At 29.6% G+C, this 23,457-nt stretch overlaps 2 protein-coding genes across 2 annotated transcripts; both read left to right on the top strand.

Moving 5' to 3' along the window:
• The first annotated feature begins 8,987 nt into the window (after positions 1–8,987).
• On the top strand, positions 8,988–12,857 carry LOC137805629 (uncharacterized). Its single transcript, XM_068605569.1, has 8 exons — positions 8,988–9,023; positions 10,324–10,542; positions 10,682–10,797; positions 10,937–11,195; positions 11,995–12,091; positions 12,218–12,310; positions 12,390–12,574; positions 12,697–12,857. The coding sequence occupies exons 1-7, from the start codon at positions 8,988–8,990 to the stop codon at positions 12,410–12,412; spliced, it is 843 nt and encodes a 280-aa protein (XP_068461670.1). The 3' UTR covers positions 12,413–12,574; positions 12,697–12,857.
• A 1,307-nt stretch (positions 12,858–14,164) lies between these two features.
• LOC137807650 (DNA mismatch repair protein MSH2) lies at positions 14,165–23,306 on the top strand. Its single transcript, XM_068608389.1, has 13 exons — positions 14,165–14,484; positions 14,632–14,681; positions 15,254–15,286; positions 15,926–16,999; positions 17,274–17,828; positions 17,995–18,105; positions 18,240–18,329; positions 18,431–18,502; positions 18,707–18,817; positions 19,186–19,312; positions 20,804–21,003; positions 22,315–22,467; positions 22,819–23,306. Exons 1-13 carry the CDS (start codon positions 14,433–14,435, stop codon positions 23,017–23,019), a joined length of 2,829 nt encoding a protein of 942 aa, XP_068464490.1. The 5' UTR covers positions 14,165–14,432; the 3' UTR covers positions 23,020–23,306.
• Positions 23,307–23,457: the final 151 nt, after the last annotated feature.

Raw genomic sequence — 23,457 nt, 5'->3', positions numbered from 1 at the left:
TAATAGCAAAGCAACAGCAAATCCCTAAGATTTGCAGATATGGTGAGGCAGAAGAGAGTGATGGTTGTTCTGATAGGAATTGTGATGAGAAGCCCTAGGTAGGTAGGGAAATTGAAGAGTGAGTGCAAGACATTGAGGCCTGAGAGAGAAACCCTAATGGCTATGGAAAATGGAAGATAATGGAGTAGCTTGGAATGATTACCCAAGGAAAACACCAAATAAGGGCTCAAATAGTAACAGGCAGTGCGTCCTTGTGTGACAGAAAATGACATTTTCTTTTAGGCTTAAAGGTTATTATTAGGGCAACAAAATAATTGCAGCAAGTCCCAGACAAGTGTGCCTTTATTTTCTGCACCTTATCTAACTCTCAGTCTCTTCTCATCACCCTTTCTGTCATCTTTTGGTTTGTGCCCTTCTTAAGATACCCATACCTTCAAATCAAGGGAAGCCCCATAAAGGGGAGTGAAAGTCACATGCCTAGATATATACTTCCTCTACTTTCATTTCTAATTCTCCATTTTCCTTCTTTCTAGTGTGCATGATATTTAATACCTATCTCACTAGTCATAATTAAAGTGAAACAAATACAAAATAATGGACTGTGATTCCATTGCTGCACCAATAACCAAAGCACTGAATAGACATTCCATTCAGAGAGATCCCTTCATTTTTTACAAAAGTAAAATTCAAAACCTAACTCATTTTTCTTCTTACGTTTATCTTATGTCAAAAACAAACTTTAACTCTGTAATACATATCCATTCATTTCTTATATTCACTTTTCTACCACCATGTGAAACCTGTTTTCTCACTATATTTTAAGCACAGAGACGAAACAACATTTTCTGCGAGTTCTTTTTTCAACTGTATATAGGGATTCAATTATTGATATAATTTTTACCTCAACAAAAATAGTATATATCATATGTACCATAGAGGATAAATATTTATTTTATTTGACTGTAATTTAAATTTTATTATAAGTTTTTAAAAAAATTAAGAACAGTTTTGGATGAGTGGTGTCCAGATGTTTTTTTTTCTTGCGTTTTTTTTTTGCAGAAAAAATGAATAAAATTAAAAACAAAGGCGGATTAAAAACACATCAACAATATAAATAAATAAATAAATGAAAAAAAAAATCACTCTTCAAATTAGAAATTCAAATTTATACTATAAGACCATTTTTTAATTAAATGCACATTGTGTGTAAAAAAATAAGTTTACTAATATCACGTGTCTTTGTTAATCTAAATGATAGTATATAAAAAAAATCTAAATGATAGTATATTCCAATCCCATAAAAACACAAGTATTTTAGAAAAAATGAGATTTAAATAAAATATTTTATTAAAAGTAATCGGCAAGATCTTTACAAAAAAAAGAAACCATTAGCAAAACTTATTATTACACGACATGGTTATTATCATGAATATTTAACAGAGTAACATTTTAAAAATTCGAACAGAAGACACTGTTCATTTTTTTATGCTTCATATTGATTTGAAATATTTTAAAGTTTTAGGATGCTTTCTTTTATTTTGCCCACGTGTGTGCTTTTTAATGCTATATTTATTAATTTATTTACTTGAAATTAAACAATTTTAAAACAAAATTATATATTGAATTAACATATAAGACACTTTTTTAGAATAAACATGTTACTATGACAATACACAACTGTTTTGTCATTAATGGGCTCTTATTTTATTATTCATTGGGCTACAAGATTCGATTGTGGGTTATGCTAGTAATATATTTTTTTATATAAGGTTTTGACCATTCTTTAAATGTGTTACATTATTTTATTTTATTTTTTATTGATAAAATTTTTTTGACAATGCATTCAGATGTTTTGAATGTTGTAGGTGTTTTGAATGTTGGTGTTTCATTGCAAATGTTCATTGTTCAATATATTAGTTTCCGAGTAGAAACACGTTTTGTTTTATAAGAAGATGAAAGTAGGAAAGGTTTTGGAGGGATTGTAACATTATAGGGAAGTAGGTGGTCTAAAATCCGCTTTTTTTTTATAAAAGTATAAATATTCTTAAAATCTTCTAATTATTTATTTATTTTTGTTGTTTAAAAAAATTATTTTTGTTAAAAAAATCATGAAAATATAACACAACTATGATTATTTTTTTATTATTATTGAAAAAAAAAAGTCATATTCTTTGATTTGAGTACTCTCAATGTTTGGTGCCCTATAAAGACTAGTTCATAACGTTGACAACTTGGTGAAAAAAAATTAAAAAAAATAACGTTGTACAAATTATAGTATTAGATTAACAAATAGATTTAGAAGGATTTAAACGTCAATATTTGACAATAACACTATTAATTAAGTCAATTAGAAATATTATTAGGGTAACGAATGTGTTTATTATCTTTGTCTCTTTTATCTCTTTTGTAGATTTTTTTTTTCTTGAAAATTGATTGGAACATCTAGCTGCTCTAATTATATAATTTTTTTCTCTGATAAAAAATGTAATATAGCAAATTAAGTTTGGTATAGATAAAGTGACATTAAAATGTGTTCCTTCTTAAAGTGTGGTGTTTTTGGCCCGTTATGGTCTACTTTTGTGCTGCTGATGTAGAATTTATTCATATAACAGCTAAATATAACGTAATAACTCTTAGTAAATTATTATTATTATTTTACTAGTTGTATATAATTTTGGTACCTTTCATACCAGTTAACATGAATTGCTCTGCTTGCTTACAAAAAAAATGGTGTTTTTTTTATGGTAAAAAGGTATATTTAAGAAATTTATAGACGTGAATTCTGGATTAAGCCAATAAATATTGTACTTACAAGACGTGAATAAAGCAAGAGAAAAAATCTACTTACAAAAAAAATTATTTTATTATATTCTGTCGATAAAAAAAATCAACATGGTCATAAAAATATTTGACTCTGTAAATAGAGATTACAGAAGACGATTAGTTATAAAATACAAGTTTAGATATCAGGGATTTCTTTATCTCTATAACTATTTCTATAAAAGAAAAAAAAAGATTTATACATAAATTAATTTATAAAAGCCATTTTAATTTATATATCTACGTATTTTTTGCTTATAAAGAAAGATAACTTTAATCAAACGAAGATGCAACAAAAATAAATTTATTATTTTGATATTCGGTTAGAAGACATAAAATGGTTTTGCGATACAATATTTGTATTAATATTGAAATGAATTGTTATAAAATATGATTTTTCTTAACAAAAGTTATAAATAAATAATGTAGCTTAATTTTTGTCCACTTCTCTAACTCTAATTGATGGGTTTGTACGATTTTATTTTTTTTGCAACACATCAAGTTGTGATGGTTTGTACGAAAGTTTTTTGGATTATATTAATCAAAATAAATGCTCAAATTGTTATTCTTTTCTTTGTTGGTCAAAACCGTACAACTGCTTTCCGTCAAATTTGTTTCTTACGTGTTTCTTTTTCTAATATCATCATCAATAATGATGATTATGAATTACATAAATGTTTTTTTCAGAAAATTGCTACCATCATACTACGGATAAGTATTATATCATATAAAGTTATTATACTTTATCAAAAGGGACTAAATTATATTGCATAAAATAATTTAGTTGGTATTATGGTATAAGAAATATGAATGACAAAATATTATTAAGTCAAAACCATATAAGAATTAAACCAAACATGCTGCAAGAATACCAAACCATATCATTAGCAGATAAACTAAGTAACTGAAAACTAATGACACAAATTGCATTGCTCAGTTATGAGCATTTGAGATCCATAATCCCTCCTTCAGACTTATTCAAACCAGACAAGTAAAGGTTATCGCCATGTTTGACTACCTTTTTCTGACTTGCCCCTATAAATTAATAAATCACACTAACATACCTACTATAAATAGTGCACACTATTCACATTCTCTCCTTTCGTAAAGATCAAACAAAAGATAAGACTGAGTTCAACTATAAAGTATTTGCTTAACTTTCAAAGAGGGAGATAATTTTATTGTTCGTTGGATTCTTAAGTATTTATGAACTATACTTTCTAATTTTTTACGTATCAGGACATTTATTGTCAAAATAAAAATGATATTTTTCACTGTGGGTGTAGGATTTCTCATAACACGCTTCAAATGATCAAAATATGAAAACTGCTGTTATTTTGACCTTTTTCATAATAAAATGACAGTTTCTAACACCCAATATGATAACGAATACAAAGCATTCAAATTCAAACTTATTATAAAACCACAACAACAGAAAAAAAAATGGGAACTGGAAAACAAATAAGATTGCTGGGAAAAGTGCAGCAGCAACTCACCTTGAAAATGAAGGTCTGATATGTGGCTCTTTGTTTTCAACAGCAGAATGCAATTAGTTCTGCAGTCTGGAAAATGCAATTGGTAGTGCAATAAAGATTACCATTCAACATATACATAAATCATAAATCTCTTCCTGTGTTGGTGAATAGATAAATTTTGAAAGGTAACTAACCTGAGATCCAGGGAGCCATGGAAAATTTTATCTCTGAGCAGCAGTAAAGAGAAAATGGTGGATCATATCAGTTGTAGATATATACAAACAAAAGGTATTTGAAAGCATTATTGAATGTCTACAGATTTTGATAGTGAAATCAAAAAGAATGGAACAAATCTGTCAGAAGAAAGATTTCATTTATAGGCATGATGATGAAGGGTGATACTTGTTCGATCTTGTTACCAAATTCCTGCTTACGTTGCCAACTGATTACTATTCAATAGGGTTTATAAGTAGGAGCTTGCCTATTACTGTATTAGGGGCTAAGCTAGTTCTTGGCACGTAAAGGAACAGTGAGCTCTCTACTCTCTAGTGTCTACACAACTACAACTTACACAGTTTGTAACAGTGTGTTATGTGCAGTGTTGTGAATCCACATTTACCAGAATGGAGAGTCCTACTTCATCTTATAGTGTTATGAAGTTACCTTGGTTTGTGTGGTGTATGATATATCTATATATATATATATATATGGCATCCTCGTCCCTTCTAACATAAAGGTATGTATGTAAGTATGTGTATATATATATATATAGGTCTGTAACAGTGTAGGGTAGCTGACTAATCAATCAGGTTCATATATATCTTTTGTTTTGTTACCTTTTTTCGTTTAAGCATGAGTTAAGCTGCACAGCTTCAGAAACATGCTAATTGAGGGAAAGTGTGATAGCTAGTCACAGGTCTACTCTAGATAGCATCTACACTTTAACATTACCAATTTCCCATATCTGTTTTAGCTGTGTCATGTTTTTCAAGGACAAATTAATACTTGTTTCAGCTACACTTCTTTTTTTGTTTCTGCTGCACCATCAGAAGTCTTACAATGAAATTAAGTATAATTTTTTTTTTTGTTTCTGTCATGAAATTGTCCTAATCTTGTACAAGTGAACTTTAAATTGAATTGAAGAAATTATTGATATGACCTAAAAAAATAAACTATCCCTTTTAAAAATAACAAAGGGTTATTGGTGTTATGCACAATAAATAGATGAATTGCTTCTAAGAAATAAAGAAATTCAAGTATGGAAAATTATCTCTTGAGAACACTATTCATTAAATACATCTACTTAATAAAAAAAATTAATAAAATATTATATAACAATTATAGCAAAAGAATAGTTAATTAATACATTTTTTGTATTCATCTATCTCCTACTAAGATGGAAGGATTTTTAAGGAGTAATATGATTAAAGATCTCTCACATTGATAAAATTAATTTATAATATATTAATGGAAGTAATTATAATTTTATAAGTCCAATTTTAAAAAATAAGTTAAATTTAAACTCATTATCTATAAATATCAAGATTTATCCTATCAATATTGATTAATAATTATAACCTTGTTTTTATATAAAATCATTTACAACACATAGTTTAATTAAGACTATTAAGAATGATATTAAGTATTGATATAATAATTAACACACATATTTATTTATATATGCCGTCCTTTAGATGAGAAAATTATCAACATTCTATTAATAATTATAATTTTTAAGTCAACATATCAACTTATTATTTTTAGTCTCTAAAATTAGTTTTTATTTAATATTTTTAATAATATAAAAATATATATATATTTTTATAAAAAAATTAATAAAATTAGTCTCTAGTATTTAAAAGTGTTCCAAACCTTATCAAAAAAATTAAACACTTATAAAAAATAAATATACTATCTTAATCTCCAAACTATACCAACAAGACCAAAATGATCTTAAGAAGATAAAACTATTGTAACATTGATGTAAAACCCACACTTATCAAAACAACAACGATAAATGTCCTAAAAAGGAACCTGTTGAGATAAACTAAAGGGGATATCATGACAAAGGATACCATACTAACCTTTGCAAAACACTTTCGATACTATATTTTTTTCATATAAGTACATTTCTTTTTTTTATTAATTCTTATCACATTATTAGTCATTTTATCATTTTTTTTCTCTACTTTTGTCTTTTTTTAGCTTTTTCTTCCACCCAAAACGACAGGAGGCGCGCATTTATATTTATCCTTTTTTTTTATCCTATGTGTAAATAGGTTAAAGTTATGATGTACAATTTAACAAAAAGGACAAAAATATTTCCAAGTATACATGGTCATAGAAAAAAAAGAAAATATTACATGTTAGAAGTAATAACACAATAAACAAATATAGATAAACTTTAAAAATCTAGTGTTGAGAATATTAAGCTGTTAATAAAATAGAGTAAAGGTAGAGAGATAATAAGCATAGAATGCCTATGAAAATATTAGGGCTTATGCATATAGTCTTTTCCACCTTCTTTTCACTCTGGTACAAAATTATAATTGTTAAACACCTTTTTAAACTCCCTTCTTAGATTAAACATTTTTTTTTTACATATAACTTCATATTTTTGACGACTTTGAATTCGTACTTTGTGGATATGGATTTACTTAATTTATTTTTAAACAACTCTAGCTGAAAGCATATAAACATATTTGTTTTCCATAATAACAAAACTGGGCATATTTTCCAATTTAATTTCGTAGAGACATTTCCTTTGCCCTTGGTAGGTAAAGAAAAGAAAAATAAAGTGGGTAAACAATAAAGTGAAATTTAAAAGTAATTGATCCAAAAGAAATAAACAAAAATATATAAAAAATTGTACAGTAAATTTTATCAATTTTTTTTCCAAATATTTCTACTAATGTTCATTTTCTGCCATTCTAACCTTTTTCCTATCATGTCCACTGTAATAAATGCTTGAGAGAGTATAGTTCTGTGTACCCAAGTAGTAGGGTTCTTATCTGGAAGTACTGTTATATATGATGTGAATGAATATGAGGAGCTATATCCATGGACATGTAGGTAGTAGCTAACTGAGAGAAGGTTAGTACAAGGCTATAAACTTTCTTTACCCTTCAAAGGCGCTAAAAAGAACACAGCTGAATTCCTTTTTCAGACATGCATGGATTCAAAATTAATAAGCGGATCTTATAGACTGTCACCTTATGACTCGTGAATCCTGTGTAGTTATACTCATCATTGTCATCATCCCAAATTATCAAACTCCATATCTGCATCACACTGATACCATAGTGGACTCTACTGTCACATGCATACATTATTTTCTAGGTTCAAATCCCATATCACAAGTACCAACCTCAATTCTGTCACATACACCCATGCTCATCAAGTTTCCACTTAAATCTCATGTTTTCAAAAAAATATCAAAATTTCACTTAATTCTTATTACATGTAAAGTTGAATATGTGAGTTTTTTTGTATAGTGTCTTAAATTCTTGATATTTATGTATTCGATTTAATGGTAGTGCATTGTTTTATTATTCAATTATTAGTGTTAGGAAAGGAAGTAGATGATTAATCCGTAGATTTTAGATATATATCACCTTTTAAATGAAACGATTTAATTTAATTGTTTATTGTTAATAAAAAAAATAAGTAATTTTAAACAAAAATAAAGATCCACCAAAATATATACCTATAAAAGAAAAGAAGTGAATTAATTACAAGTGATTTACTTCAATCTAATATTTTCCATTTTTTTAAGGTTGTCATAAAATTTAATGTTATAAATTAAATTTGCATGTATACTAGTATTAAATATTATAAACTAATCAACTAAAAGCTATAAAATAATTAATTAGCAGCTCTAAAATTAACACTTAAAAAACAGTTATAGTTAATTATATTAATCAGTCCTTTCAATACTAACACAATAATCAAACATTACTTTAACTTGTTTTTTTTAATTAAGGTTTAAATTTAACCATTTTGTAATTAAAGTTAGACTTATATACCAAAAAAAAAAACTATAAAAATAATTTTGCATTACATTTATTTTTTTCTATTTTTTTATATGTGATTCATACCAACTTTCTCGTATCAAATGTAATAAAAAATAAAATCCATCTTTTACTTATAATAATTAAAAATTACTTATAATAATGCGAAATTTAAGTTTAACTTAATTTTATAATATTATTTTATAAAATGAATTTTATACTATAACTTATGTAGATGGAATGCATTATATTTAATGGAAGAATATGTAAAAATGATAAACAATATTTTTTTAAAATATTTAATATAAACTGCATACATACATACATATAGTTTAAGCTCAACTTCTGGATACATAAAAAATACACTAATACTATATATATAGTATTTATAAGTTGAGGTAATAAATATTTCCCTTATGCAACAATCAAACTAGATAAAATTACTATGAATAATTTGTAGCATTTATATGCACTTCACAACAATAAATACGAATAGGATAATAATCATAGGAGTGAATTGGATTATATTCATCTCCGTTTTAATGTTAAATTTTGTATTCATTTTGTCCTTTTTATATTAGATAAATATAAAATTTTTATTTTGTTCTCATTATGTGAAATAACAAATTGTCAAGGTATATGATAAATTGATTCTATATTTGATTAAATATAGAATGTAAAAATGTATGAAAAATCCACAAAACTTGAAAACAAACATGTATATCGAGAAAATAATAAGTTTGAAATATTATGAGAGATAATTAATATATCTTTCAGAGTGAATGATTATTTAAAATTGAAAAAGTTTAAACAAAATATATGTTTGAGAAAATGTAAATGAAATAGTTAAAGCCACGAAAGATTGATCGATTACGATGACATTATTTTTAAAAAGAAGAATCATGAAATAGTTAAAGCCACTTTAAGAGTGAAAGTTATTTTCATGTTTTTAAATTACAAAATGCCATACAAACATTATATATGTAATCACTTTGCGAGACTAAAAATACATTCGTATATAATCACTTTGCTTAAAAGCGTCTCTACACAATTACAATCAATGAAAGTGATGTTATAATCTAGATTATTAATTAGAGACCAAAACATGTTAATAAAATGTAGTAATGGTTTGGTTAAATCCAAAATTTTACACAATTCCATAAAGTACACTACAAGAAAATGTTGTAATAGTAACTAATTTAGAAACTAAAAAAAAATAGTTTCTATAGAAACCAATTTAGATACTATTTTATAAACTAAAAATTATTGGTTACTAAAAAGTATCTATTATTAATAAAAATTTAATATAATTAAATACTATATTTTTGGTAGCTAATGATAAAAATAAAAATAAAGGATTTTTTAGAGACTATTTTTTTAGTCTCTTGTTAAGATGTAATTGGAAACCATTTTTTTAGTCACTTTTAATTTAATTTAGAAACTAATTTTTGGTCTCTAAAAATAATAAAATTAGAAACTAATTTTTTAGTTTCTAATCATCATATAATTTAGATACTTAAATTTTTAGTCACTATTATTTAAATCTAGATACTAATTTTAGAATAATTAAATTTTATAAAATTAATTATTAATTTTTAATTTATAAAATATTTTAAATTAATATGAATAAATTTACTAAACTATTATTTTTAGTATAATATTAAAATAATTAATATTAATTTAAAATAGTATTTTAATCTTTTAATTTTATTTAAACATAAAATTAAATTAATTATAAATTCAAAATATTTTTTAAATTAAAAAAAATTATGAATTAATTTAAATAGATATACATAATTTTTAAAAACTTATTTAATTTTTTTAAATATGAGAAAATATTCTGCAGTTTGAATTTCTAACGCTATTAGAAATAAGTACATTTTACTAATTTATTTAGAATTATTTTTCTTATAAAATATTTATAAATTTTATTTCAATAATAATTTGCAAGAAATTATTACTAAATTTAGTTTATTTAAGTTTGTATATATTTAAATGTTTTTTATATATTTTTTTAGAAAAAAATACTTTTTCTAAAATTCTACTTGATAAATATTTTTTTCCTCTCTTCTTCTTCTTCTTCCGTTGCAACCTTCCTTCACTCCACTATCTGTTTCCTTCTTATTCACTCTCAATCTCAATCTCGTTCCTCTTTCTCAGTATTGCTTGTTCTTGATTTCACTCTCAGTCTCATTCAATTGGTTCGTCTCACTATCTTGTTCTTTGTTCAAATCCAGGTAAGTCTCATTCTTCTTCTCCACACTGTCTCCTTCATCTACTTCACTCTCAGTTTCGTTATTCTTTATCACTGCCGTTCTCGTTCTCAATCTCGTCCAATTGGTTCATCTCACTGTCTCTTTCCTTGCTCAAGCTCAGGTAAATCATTCTCAATCTCTATATCTCGTGCTTGCGACTCGGAATATTGTCGGTGACGGTGCTCAAACGCAATATGATCTTCAGTGTCACAGGCTTCAAGTTGTTCGCACAATTAGGTATGGTTTTTTTATTTTGATTTTATTTTTAGCAAGTTTAATGATTCTCATACTAGAGTTTCGATTGGGGAAATCTTTGCCTGTATACCTAATTACATATTGATAAAAACGTGGTAGGTTCTGTATTCATGCTTGGCAGATGTTTGACATCTTTGTTGTGGGGAGCTATAGTTGATCGCATTGGTCGAAAACCCGTAATACTTGCAGGGATCATTTTAGTGCAAGTATACATGTCAATGAACTGCATGCTTAGCTTTGAAGATTCCCATAATTATCAATGCTTACTTCATTTCAGTGTCATTTTCAACACACTATTTGGCCTTAGCAAAAGTTTTTGGATGGCTATTCTTACGAGATTTCTTCTCGGATGTTTCAATGGTTTTCTAGGACCAGTGAGGGTATCATATCTTTAACTCCTACTATTTCACACTTTCTTGTTTTTTCCACCAGTACTTGGATACAAATTTTGAATGCATGTGTTGATTATAACTTCATTCTCTTTCAAACTTTCATTTCTACATTTTCTTGTCTAACTACTTTATTTAACAAGCCTATGCCATTGAACTTTTTAGAGAAGAACACCAAGCTCTAGGACTGTCAACTGTAAGCATCACTAACTCTTTTACATTGTTAATTCTTAGAACTGCATTTCCACAACAAGTCATGTTGTGATTGGTTTAATAATTGGCCATTTATTGAGAGGCTATTTGGCTCAGGTACTATTCATATTCTTAGCCATCTGGAGTATAAGATAAATCTTGCATAAAACCTTGAATTATCATATGTTTATAAGATGAAATGTTTTGAATTGAAAGTATTCTGGTTTTTTGAGAAGGTTAACTGCTGAAATTCTGTATTTAATTGTAGCCAGTAGAGAAGTACCCAAATATTTTTCCAAAGAATTCCTTTTGGGATAAGTAAGTGGACTTTCATATTCAGTTTTTGTTTAAATTGCTTTATCATTTGGACCTATTTAGATAAACTTCTCCAGAAAATTAGTTTATGCCTGAATCATTTTTATAGAAGCTAGTACAAGAAAAATTTTACAAATTAGATTAAGAATAATTTGATTTTTGCTTACTTATTATGCTTTTCTTTCTTATTTTATCTTCCTATAAGTACTCATGGAGAACTTTATCCAAATAAAATCTTAATGATGTGCTGATTTTTATTTTCCAAACATAAATCATTTTGTAGGTTTCCATAGTTCTCGCCCAACCTCATAACATCAGTATTTGCACCGTTAAAACCATGAAGAAGGGAGAGAAAGTGATTTTAAGTGTGAAGCCTCAATGTAAGTTGTCTGCTGATGAATTTAAGTGTAAATGCTTGTAATTCTTAATGTGGATGATAACCTTGTCATTGTATGGATTTAAAACATGGTTCTGATGTTTCCTTACCTGTTTTTGCATTCTTGTAGTGAAAGTAATTGGTAAGCTACAAGATGGTACTTTGTTTTTGAAGAAGGGTCATGATGATGAAGGGGAGCTGTTTGAATTCAAAACTGATAAGGGTAACTTGAAAAAATGTCTCAATGTTTTTTCCGATTCCCACTAAATTATTTATTAAGCTAGCTAATGTGAGTGTTTTAGGATTGAGCATAACAAGCAATTGATGGGTTTGACAAAGCTATTTTGATTATGAAGAAGGGTGAGGTGACATTGTTAACTGTTGCGCCCGAGTATGGTTTTGGCTCATCAGAGTCTCAACAAGAACTTGTTGTGTTCCTTCTAACTCCACTTTGTATTATGAGGTTGAGCTAGTATCATTTGAGAAGGTAAGTTAATAAACAATCAATGATTTACAATTCTGCACTCATCTTGTGTTTCAATTTTCATTCTTTCATTCCTTTATCCATTGTTTGCGTTTGTTTCTTATTGATTTGTAACAATCTTTCAGTTCTAGCTTCCAAGACCGTCCTTGATTTGTTCCAGCCCAGAAGCTTGTGAGCTGCAAGTAGGCACAAAAAATGTAAATTCAATCAAGATAGGAATAGACTAAACTTTCTTGTACATATAACTCATGGATATTAACAAAAGTTGAAAGTAGATTTTAAACTACGGCGAGTATCTTGAGTTTATGTGATTATTTTCTAGTTTCTACCACAATCTTAGTTCACATTCATAATTCATAAAAAAGTTCTTTTGTAAAATTTGAAAAAAAAAATTGAAAATTTTCTCATTTATAACTATATTTTGATTCTGAAAATAATTGCTTTGAGTTGATGAACTTTTAAAATTAGTGAACTTGAATCTACAAATAAATATAAAATATGAAAGAATAAGTAGTTAAATAAATAAAATAATATTTTATAATAAATTACATTATTTAGAAACCAATATTGTGACCATTTTTTTGGTATTTATATATTTGGTCACTAAATGAGTTTCTATATATTTTGGTCACTAAATTGGTTTCAATGAAATTGGTTGTTAATTTGGTTTCTATATAATTGGTCACTAAATTAGTTTCTATATATTTGGTCACTAAGTTGGTTTTTATTTAATGGTAACTAAATTGGTTTCTAAATTAGATTCTAAATTGGTATCTAAAATTAGCGACCATGATTTTAGCCACTTAGTGCTATTAGTTTCTAAATTAGTCTCTAATTAAGTTAGTGACTATTTTTATCATTTTAGAAACCAAAAATTTAGTTTCTAAAAGCAATTTTTCTTGTAGTGGTAGTTACCTAAACTTTACACATATTATTATTATTATATTATTATTAAAACAGTTAGACTTAAAAGAAAATAAACTAAAGTTTGTATGTGCAAATAAAATAATTTTTTTAAAAGAAAATAAACAAAAACGTGAAATTCTCCTCAGGTTTTCTCTATAATAAAATTGAAGTAATATAAAAATGAATTGATATTTTGAGCTTGCTAATATGGTGGGACGATAAGTTAAAATTTTATAAAATTTATTATAATTAAGAATAAAACATTATAATTTTTTGTATTGTATTATTTAAAAATATAAAAATGTATTATTATTATTTAAATTATGAACTTTTATAAATTAATTTCATGTATAAGTAAGTAATTAATAATACAGTATACAGTAATATTTTATTTAAAATGTTAATTTATTAAAGATTCGACAAATATTTACATAATGTGTTTTTTTAATATATATACATATATATTATTTTTTTAAAAAAAAATTAAAAGAAAAACTCATCTCTGACTGTCTTTGACTATAGGTGGCCTAGAGAGAGGAGAGAACAAATCAGATGAATTGACCATTGACCATTTTGTTATCTTCACCCCCATTGAACATTGGACAATTTTTAAAAACAGAGAATTAGAAAATAGACTGAATCAAAATTAATTATAAATTAAAATACTATTTTTTCTAAAGAAATGACAAATAAAAAAGTGTGATAAACCTCAAATAACCTTTTGGACCGGGTTTGGCTATAGTTACCCAGATTTGAAGTCACGGGCTTCACTTCAACCGCGGGCCTCAGAAAAGCCCGCGAGTATTTCCCGCCACCAACACCACAGAAAGTAGAAACGCTTCCACTCCCTCACTCATGTACAAACACGCGCCTTCTCACAGTTCGTACCACCACTTCACAAATCCCAGCACAGGTTCAGACACAGTTTCTCTCTGAAACTAAACCTCTTTCAGCAATGGCTGAAAACTTCCACGACCTAACCAATAAACTCCCCGACCTCAAATTAGGTATCCTGTAATGTAATTCGCCATTTTAAAGAAGAGAAAACTTTCCAATATCTTAACTTTATTTATATGCCAATACTTTTTTTGTTATTGGTGATTATTTGAAGTTTGCTAACCGCATTCCTCGTTTTCTTTCCTCGCTGTTGCTAGATCCTAAGCAAGCGCAAGGGTTTTTATCATTTTTCAAAACCCTACCTGATGTAAGTATTTTAACATTTTTCCTTTCTCGTTTCGTTCCATGGTCTTTCTCGGAATCGGACTTGGCTCTGTTGCTAGAGTGTTATTAGCATTACAAGACTGCGTCATTTACTGTTGTTTTTTCTCGCATTAAAGAGACTACAGATGTAATGCATGATTTATACACTTCTGAAAGAAGTTAAATATCAACTAATTCGTCATATACTTTTTATTGTTTGTTTTTTTTCTAAATTTAGAGAAGCAGCTACCGTATTTTGTCAGAAGATGTTTAGACCCATCACAATAATTTTCTACACCAAGTTATTTATAGTTTATGAAATTTTACAGTGGTGTCAATCCTTCCCTAACTTATTTCGTAGTAGTGCAAACTTAACATTTGTTGTTTTCAACAACTATTATTTGACACGTTGTTTAGCTTTTTTTTTTGTTTTCTCATTCTTAAAACCGATTATGTGGGTGTGTATCTATGCAATTCATTTTTTGTCCCTTTAATTGATGCTGGTTTGACACGTTGTAAATTGGTATGGTTACATTTCCATGTTTAGGTTTATTCACATTTTTTTTTCTGTAACAGGATCCAAGGGCTGTACGGCTTTTTGATCGCAGGGTAAGTTTTATAGATGAAATTGGTCTTTTTCGTTATTAAGTTTTGAATTACTCTGCTCCATAGATGCCAAGTGGTACAATTTCCATACAGGCATGTCCTGTTGATATTTTGAGAAGCAGCTCATGATCTCTGAAATGTCATAATCTCTTTAGTTTTCACATTTTCTCTTATATAGGTTTCTCAAAGAAGAATAATATTATATAAAAGGACTTTGTTCATCTCAGCAATATTTTAGAAGATTTTTATAATTTTTAATCCTGAAGTACTTTGTGTAGATATAGGTCTTAAGTTTTAAGGCTCACGTAGTCCTGTTAATTACTGTTTAATATGTGCTAGAATATAAAGATATATTGGTTAGATATTGTTTGTGGATTGTTTAAATAAGATGCTTAAAGCTCATTAACCCAAAACTACTTCTTCTAGGGAAATTAATATCTATTTTTTCTGGTTTACCAACCATCTTGCTGCAACTTATTTTCATCTTTTGAAGAGTTTCTTCAATTTTTGTTATAAAGTTTTAAAATGGTTTCTTGTTAAATATAATTTTCTTATATCAACAAGTTTCTTTAGCTTTATTTTCTTCTTTTTATGCATTATGATGATCATAATTGGATTAAATGTGCTTTTAAAATTATTCAGGACTATTATACTGCCCATGGCGACAATGCAACTTTTATTGCAAAGACCTACTACCACACTACTACTGCCATGAGACAACTGGGCAATGGATCAAATGCTCTTTCCAGTGTTAGTGTCAGCAAGAACATGTTTGAAACAATTGCTCGGGATCTCCTTTTGGATAGAACAGTCCACTCTCTTGAGCTCTATGAAGGTAGTGGTTCTAATTGGAGGCTGGTCAAAAGTGGAACGCCTGGTAATATTGGTAGTTTTGAAGAAGTTCTGTTTGCTAACAGTGAAATGCAAGATTCCCCTGTTATTGTTGCTTTGTCACTTAACTTCCGTGAAAATGGTTGCACCATTGGGTTAGGATTTGTTGATCTAACTAAGAGAGTACTTGGTATGGCTGATTTCCTTGATGACAGTCACTTCACAAATGTGGAGTCAGCATTGGTTGCACTTGGCTGTAAAGAGTGTCTTCTGCCCATAGAGTGTGCCAAATCTACTGAAAACAGAATGTTGCGTGATATGTTGACTAAATGTGGTGTAATGTTAACTGAGAAAAAGAAATCTGAATTTAAAGCCAGGGATCTGGTGCAGGATCTTGGCAGGCTTGTTAAAGGTCCTATTGAACCAGTTCGAGATTTCGTGTCTGGATTTGAATTTGCAACTGGTGCTCTGGGGGCATTACTATCTTATGCAGAGTTACTGGCAGATGAAAGCAATTATGAAAACTATACCCTTCGTAGGTACAATCTTGACAGCTATATGAGGTTAGATTCTGCAGCCATGAGAGCACTTAATGTCCTAGAAAGCAAAACTGATGCAAACAAAAATTTCAGTTTGTTTGGTCTTCTGAATAGGACTTGTACTGCTGGAATGGGAAAACGGTTATTGCACATCTGGCTTAAACAGCCGTTAGTAGATGTGGCAGAAATTAACACTAGACTGGACATAGTACAAGCTTTTGTAGAGGACACTGTGCTTCGCCATGATCTGAGGCAGCATCTGAAAAGAATATCAGACATTGAGCGACTGATACACAATCTGCAGAAGCGACGAGCTGGTCTGCAACATATTGTTAAACTTTATCAGGTAGAGTATTGTCTATATTTACTGTTAGGTTTTGATAAAGTGTGGAATTTTACATATGTTATGACTATCTTACTATTGGACTTGTACTTGTTTTGTGACTCAAGAATTTTGGTTCTTACCCTTTTGGTAAATTTATTTTTATTTTTGTCATTGTTGTTGTCATTTAACTACATAGAAATTACATCCACCTAACCATATTGTTGATTATATAGAACTGTTTGCATGGCAAATGATACGGCCTGTTGTTAACTCCATTATTATCTTGTGATTGCAGTCAAGTATTAGACTACCTTACATTAAAAGTGCTTTGGAAATATATGATGGGCAATTTTCTTCAGTGATGAGGAGTAGGTATTTGGAACCTCTTGAGTTATGGACTGATGATGAGCACCTGAACAAATTCACTGGGCTTGTAGAAGCTTCTGTTGACCTTGATCAACTGGAGAACAGGGAATACATGATTTCTGCAAGCTATGACTCTACACTAGCTAACCTAAAGGCACAGCAAGAATTACTAGAGTTCCAAATACAAAACTTGCATAGACAAACTGCTGATGATCTTGATCTGCCTATAGATAAGGCATTAAAATTAGACAAGGGCACACAATTTGGACATGTTTTCAGAATCACAAAGAAGGAAGAGCCAAAGATAAGGAAGAAGCTCAATACCCAGTTTATTGTACTGGAAACCCGTAAAGATGGGGTGAAATTTACCAACACGAAGCTCAAAAAACTAGGGGATAAATATCTGCAAATTCTTGAGGAGTACAAAAGTTGTCAAAAGAAGTTAGTTGATAAGGTAGTTCAAACTGCGACAACTTTTTCTGAGGTGAGTACATATGTAAAACCAAATAGTTTTGTTGTGTTTGAGACTACTTCAATAAGCTTTCAATAAAGCTGTATTAAATACAATATAAGCTAATTCAAACACACTTGTTATGTCTTAAGAGTATTTGTTTCTTCTGCTCTAAATTGAAGAAATTTTTGTTTTGCAGGTGTTTGAGTCTTTAGCGGAAATAATTTCTGAATTGGATGTATTACTAAGCTTTGCTGATTTGGCTTCTAGTTCGCCTACTCCCTACACAAGGCCTGATATCACTACATCGGTACTTAATTTTGTTTTCACAATAATCACATTCTTTTTTTCTTGCATTTGCCTCCCTTCTCTATTTATCCCCTGTTTAGGTTGGAGATATCATTTTCGGAATGACAATCACTGTTTTCATTTTGACTTTAATAGGACGAAGGAGATATAATTTTAGAAGGCTGTAGACACCCTTGTGTGGAAGCCCAAGACTGGGTGAATTTTATACCAAATGACTGTAAGCTTGTAAGTGTTAATGAGATCCATGGAAAGCCATACGCATTTCTTCATTTAAATTAGGAACTTGTAAGTGTATTCTTTTTATTTTGCTTTTTGTAACAATCCAGGTCAGAGGAAAAACTTGGTTTCAAATAATAACGGGACCTAACATGGGTGGTAAATCAACATTCATCCGGCAGGTGCTTATCTTCTATACCATTTTAATCATTTTAATGGAAAATTTAATCACCATTTAATTGTCATGTGGATTTTATTGTTGGACCTCATCCTTCTACTTTTGCACTGGTGTTTGTGTAGACATCCTAATTCAGAATGACTCATGAGCATTCTTGCTACCACCCACAGTTTGAGATTTGATTAACAAAGTTTTTTTCTCTATATAGGTGGGTGTGAATATTTTGATGGCACAAGTTGGTTCATTTGTTCCTTGTGACAAAGCTAGCATATCTGTTCGTGATTGTATTTTTGCCCGTGTGGGTGCTGGTGACTGCCAAGTGAGTCCTATAGTGCATTATTTGCCCTTGTTAGTTGCATATCTCCAACACCTATCTCTGAAACTGTATGAAGCTTATACTAAACTTAAACCTTTTTTCTGTTGCTTTTAATTTCTGTTATTAGAATAAGTAACATCTTTAATGGGATTTGGAGTTGCCTAAACATGGTAAAAATTGTAGGTGTCTGTAAGGGCACATTACCAACTGCCAAAAATCATCACTTTTTTCAGTGCCCATCTAGAATGGCATTCTGTTATTTTTTAGGCTTATATATAAAACTACAATTTTTAAGTTACTGTTTGATGCTTAGTAAATCTATTGTACTGTTATCCCTAATTTGAATTCTGAGTTCTTTTAATTCTCCCCAGCTACGTGGTGTTTCTACCTTCATGCAAGAAATGCTTGAAACTGCGTCAATATTAAAAGGAGCCACTGAAAAGTCCTTGATAATCATTGATGAGTTGGGGCGTGGGACATCAACTAATGATGGATTTGGTTTGTCTTACTCTTTCTTATTTATGTTGGTGTTGCAATATCTTTAAATGTCAATCGTAATTTCAAATATATGTTGAACAAACAGGTTACTCATGTTGTGCTTTCTTAGTGACCTGTTCTATGGCTTCTTATATCTGAGATGAAAAATAAAATTAAAAAAGTTGTAAATCTCATCTTCTATCTTAATTCTTAATATTGCTTTTTCCTGTGTTAAGTCGCTTAGTAATGTATATAGTTAAACCATTTTTTTGAAATTTATTGGCGTTGGAATTCTCTGCTGCCATAGAGTCCTTGTCTTTTATGTGCTTGTCCGTGCTTACTACTAAGTTAATAGCTATAGCTGATGGCAAGGATACTCTGATACAACTTGTTAGCTGAAGCTTGACTAGACCAAAAAGTATATTTGATAGCATGGTTGCAACTTTGTTTTCTCGAGGATTCTCGGAGTTGCATTTAAATTAAGGAACTGCACCCTTTATATGGTCTGAGATATTAAGCTCATTAAATCTTTGCTATGTTAATTCTGCCTTTTTACAAAGTGACTATTCATGTGTTCTATGCTGTTCAAATGTTGAAGGTTAATCAGAGTTGTATGTGTAATCAAATATAGAATAAAAGTACAGCTTAAAGGTTAAAAAATGGATTTAGTATTTTTTTATGACACTTTCTATGTATGGCTTAGCCACGTTAGATATTCGAGTAAACCAATCATTTTTACATTGTAACAAAATCCTTTTTGTTTTATTTATGATTTTAGTCTCTGAAATTTTGGGTAAATCCAATTTTGGTCCCCCAATTTAGAGAAGTTAATTTTAATCCCTCAATTTTGAAAAATATGATTTGAGTCCCTCAATACTAAATTTCAAGGACTAAAAACAATTTCTTAAAAGATCATTTTAGTTATCAAATTGAGTGTCTAGGGACTAAAACTATATTTTTAAAATTTGAGAGACTAAAAATATACTTATTTAAATTGGGGGGTCAAAATTAGATTTATCCTAGATTTTGGGGATTAAAAACGTAATTAAGTGTTGAAAATCTCACATCGACTAGGAATAAGGTCATATTATAATATATAAGTAGGGTGCAATTCTTACCGTACAAGTTGCTTTTATGAGGTTAAGTTAGAAATAAATCCATTTACGAAGATAGTATTAAAGCCTATCATTATCAAGTTCTTTGGGGCTATTATCTCCCCGTTATTGGGCTCCTGATAGAATACAGTGTTGCATTAAAAGCTTCTATCCAATGAAGTATCCTCTCCTCAACATTTCATGTGGATTTGAAACGAATTCATACATTGGTATTGGTATACGCTTGTTAAATATAATGATAAAAAATAGTTATGGATTGATGAGAATTTCATTCTGCAAAAGGATTCAGTGGTGTGTGCATTAGTGTAATAAACAGTGGTTTAACCCAGGATGGTAATTCAAAGCCCTTAAACTTTTCAGTATATTGAAAGTTTAAACAAGTTTTTTTTATATACAGGTCTAGCTTGGGCCATTTGTGAGCATATTGTTGAAGTTATCAAAGCACCTACTTTGTTTGCCACCCACTTTCACGAACTGACTGCTTTAGCCCTTGAAAATGTAAACAACAATCCAGAGAAGCAAATTGTTGGCGTGGCAAACTATCATGTTAGTGCTCTTATTGACTCGTCAACTCGAAAGCTAACTATGCTATACAAGGTAAATACATTCCAAACATTCTTTTCACATAACAAGTTACCCTTTTCCTGTCAGCTTTATGACTAGTGTTCCTCATAGGGGGGAAGCACTTTTATGAAAGCCTATTTGGAGTTTTTTCTCCCCAGAAGTAAAGAACTAAAACTGTTTTTTTCTTTCTTTCTTTCACGGTATATTTGCTTTTCTTGTGACAAACTTATCCAAAAAGTAATCATGATTAGTTTAAAAGTGCTTGTTCTTTAATAAAAAGGTATAAGCAACAAAAACCTTAATATTTTAATTTTTCAACTATTTCTAATAATTCAGGAGATGTTATTTAAGTAAGTAGTAGAGCTTCTATTTTAGTTATAAATCATCACAAATTGAAAAGAAAAAACCAATGACATTAGAGGCTTCAAGCAAATCTCACAGGGTTCATCTTGCACTTTTTTTCTGGATTGAAATGTGTTATTTTTCTTTGAAGAACTATGCCTACGTAATGCTATCATCTGAAGACCATAATCACCTTTTCATTGTTTTATCCTGCTTTAGTAGGTTGAGGAAAGCAAGTTTTTTATGAAAATTCGATAATTAAACGCTAAAACATGAAATAAAGACTGTTGATATAATCATACCTTCACGGTTTGATTTTCAGATTTCTCAAATTTCTATTGAAAATTAAGTCAAGAATTCTTACAAGAGATATTCTTGCTACAATTATTTTAATTTCTAGATTTCACCGATCTTTTCATGAGGTTTCATTTATACTTTGCTTTACAAGGTGATATTACTAAGAAATTAAGGATATAAGAAGCTTTAAAGGCGCAAACTAAAAATATTGAAATAAGGAACATTAAACTATAAGTAGACTTAGGGTTATAATGAAAAAAATCCTCTTATCCCTTGCCAGTGATACATTTCTTCGCACAAACAATTGACCATTATTCTGGAATCAGAATAATCAATCAACAACCAGCCAGAGTCATGTTTTCATTAGCCCTGAACTTCTGGAAAGGAAAAAATAGACCTACCCAGTTTTCTAAAAAGGTAGTGTGAAGAAATTAAATGTCACACCATTTACCTATGTTTTCTGTTACCAGGAAAAGCCTTGGTATTGTTTATTATGGAACTCTATCCCAAATGCAACATCCATTCATAAATCTTGCAGGATTCTTGTTCTTGTTGATTATTAACCAATTTTTGGATTACATTTTTGTGGCAATGAGCTTACAACATTCCTTCTCAACATGTCTGGCCATCAAGTTTGGAAACTGTAGTCAAATAGGAATCTGCATTTACATCAACTCATTTTTTTCACACGTTTCTACTTCTTAGGTTGAACCTGGAGCTTGTGATCAGAGTTTTGGTATTCATGTTGCCGAGTTTGCTAACTTCCCTGAAAGTGTTGTTACCCTAGCTAGGGAGAAGGCGGCAGAATTAGAAGATTTTTCTCTCCCTGGAGCGTCCTTAACTGATACTACACAGGAGGTATAGCTTATTGCAATTTTTTCTTTTTTCTGTGATATGAACATATTATTTCTCAGAATAAATAGATTGGAAAATAAGGATTTATCTTAAATTCCATGGAGGGAACATATCACTTGCACATGCACTTAACTCTAACCCTCTTCTTCGAGGATATCACTGTCTCGTGCGTGCCTCTGTTTGCTGAGCCACTTTTAATTTCTTGCTGTATTTTATTCTTAACATGTTGGAAACGTTTTTTCACACTTGTCTGAATTTGAAAAAAGAAAATCAGAAATAGTAGCCTCGGTATTGGCAACAGTAAACCTGCGGCATTGGAATCCAGCATTAAAAATATGCAATTATAATTTGCAGGTGGGTTCTAAACGTAAGAGAGTTTTTGAATCCGATGACATGGCTCGAGGGTCTGCAAGGGCTCGGCAATTTCTCGAAGCATTTGTTGCTTTGCCACTAGAGACCATGGACAAAATGCAAGTGTTGCAAGAAGTAAGGAAGTTAACAGATACTTTGGAGAAGGATGCCGAAAACTGTAATTGGCTGCAACAATTCTTGTAGTTCGAGAAAAGTAGTTGGTACCCATGCATCTTGTGAATTTTGAAGAGCTTCTTGCTGTGTACATGTGTTGAATGGGTTAGGTAAAAACCAGAAGAGTGCCAGGGTGTTTTGTAAATTTATATACTGACTGTAGGGAAGGTTAAATTTTCTGGCATAGCCCTGCCGGAAAGGAGAGCTGTATATTCTAATCTAGTTTGCTTTTAATGGTAGTTTTCAAAAAAATTGAAGACCATATGGACTTGCTTCTTGGGAGCCTATATATTTAAAAGCTATTTGATCGTATTCAATGCTTGTTTGCTATGTCTCTAATTTTACCATTTGCGGTTGAAAAAGAAGTCAGAAATAAGGTGAGTGCAGCTTTTGAAATTCCAACTTGACAAAAATATCTCTTGTCCGGTCCAAAAAAATCTGCTACTTGTTTTCGAGGTATTATTATAT

This window comes from Phaseolus vulgaris, chromosome 3 (assembly GCF_000499845.2).
Source record: "Phaseolus vulgaris cultivar G19833 chromosome 3, P. vulgaris v2.0, whole genome shotgun sequence".
NCBI classification, from domain to species: domain Eukaryota; kingdom Viridiplantae; phylum Streptophyta; class Magnoliopsida; order Fabales; family Fabaceae; genus Phaseolus; species Phaseolus vulgaris.
The sequence above is the reverse complement of the archived record's forward strand: the minus strand, read 5'-3'. Positions and strand labels throughout refer to the sequence as shown.

Coding starts and splice junctions, on each gene's coding strand:
- LOC137807650 (XM_068608389.1), top strand. CDS start 14,433: ATGGCTGAAAACTTCCACGACCTAACCAATAAACTCCCCGACCTCAAA. Junction 17,829..17,994: donor CTGCGACAACTTTTTCTGAG/GTGAGTACATAT, acceptor TTTGTTTTGCAG/GTGTTTGAGTCTTTAGCGGA. Junction 18,330..18,430: donor TACCAAATGACTGTAAGCTT/GTAAGTGTTAAT, acceptor GTAACAATCCAG/GTCAGAGGAAAAACTTGGTT.
- LOC137805629 (XM_068605569.1), top strand. CDS start 8,988: ATGTATGAAAAATCCACAAAACTTGAAAACAAACAT. Junction 10,798..10,936: donor CAAGTTGTTCGCACAATTAG/GTATGGTTTTTT, acceptor CATGCTTGGCAG/ATGTTTGACATCTTTGTTGT. Junction 12,092..12,217: donor TTTAAGTGTGAAGCCTCAAT/GTAAGTTGTCTG, acceptor GCATTCTTGTAG/TGAAAGTAATTGGTAAGCTA.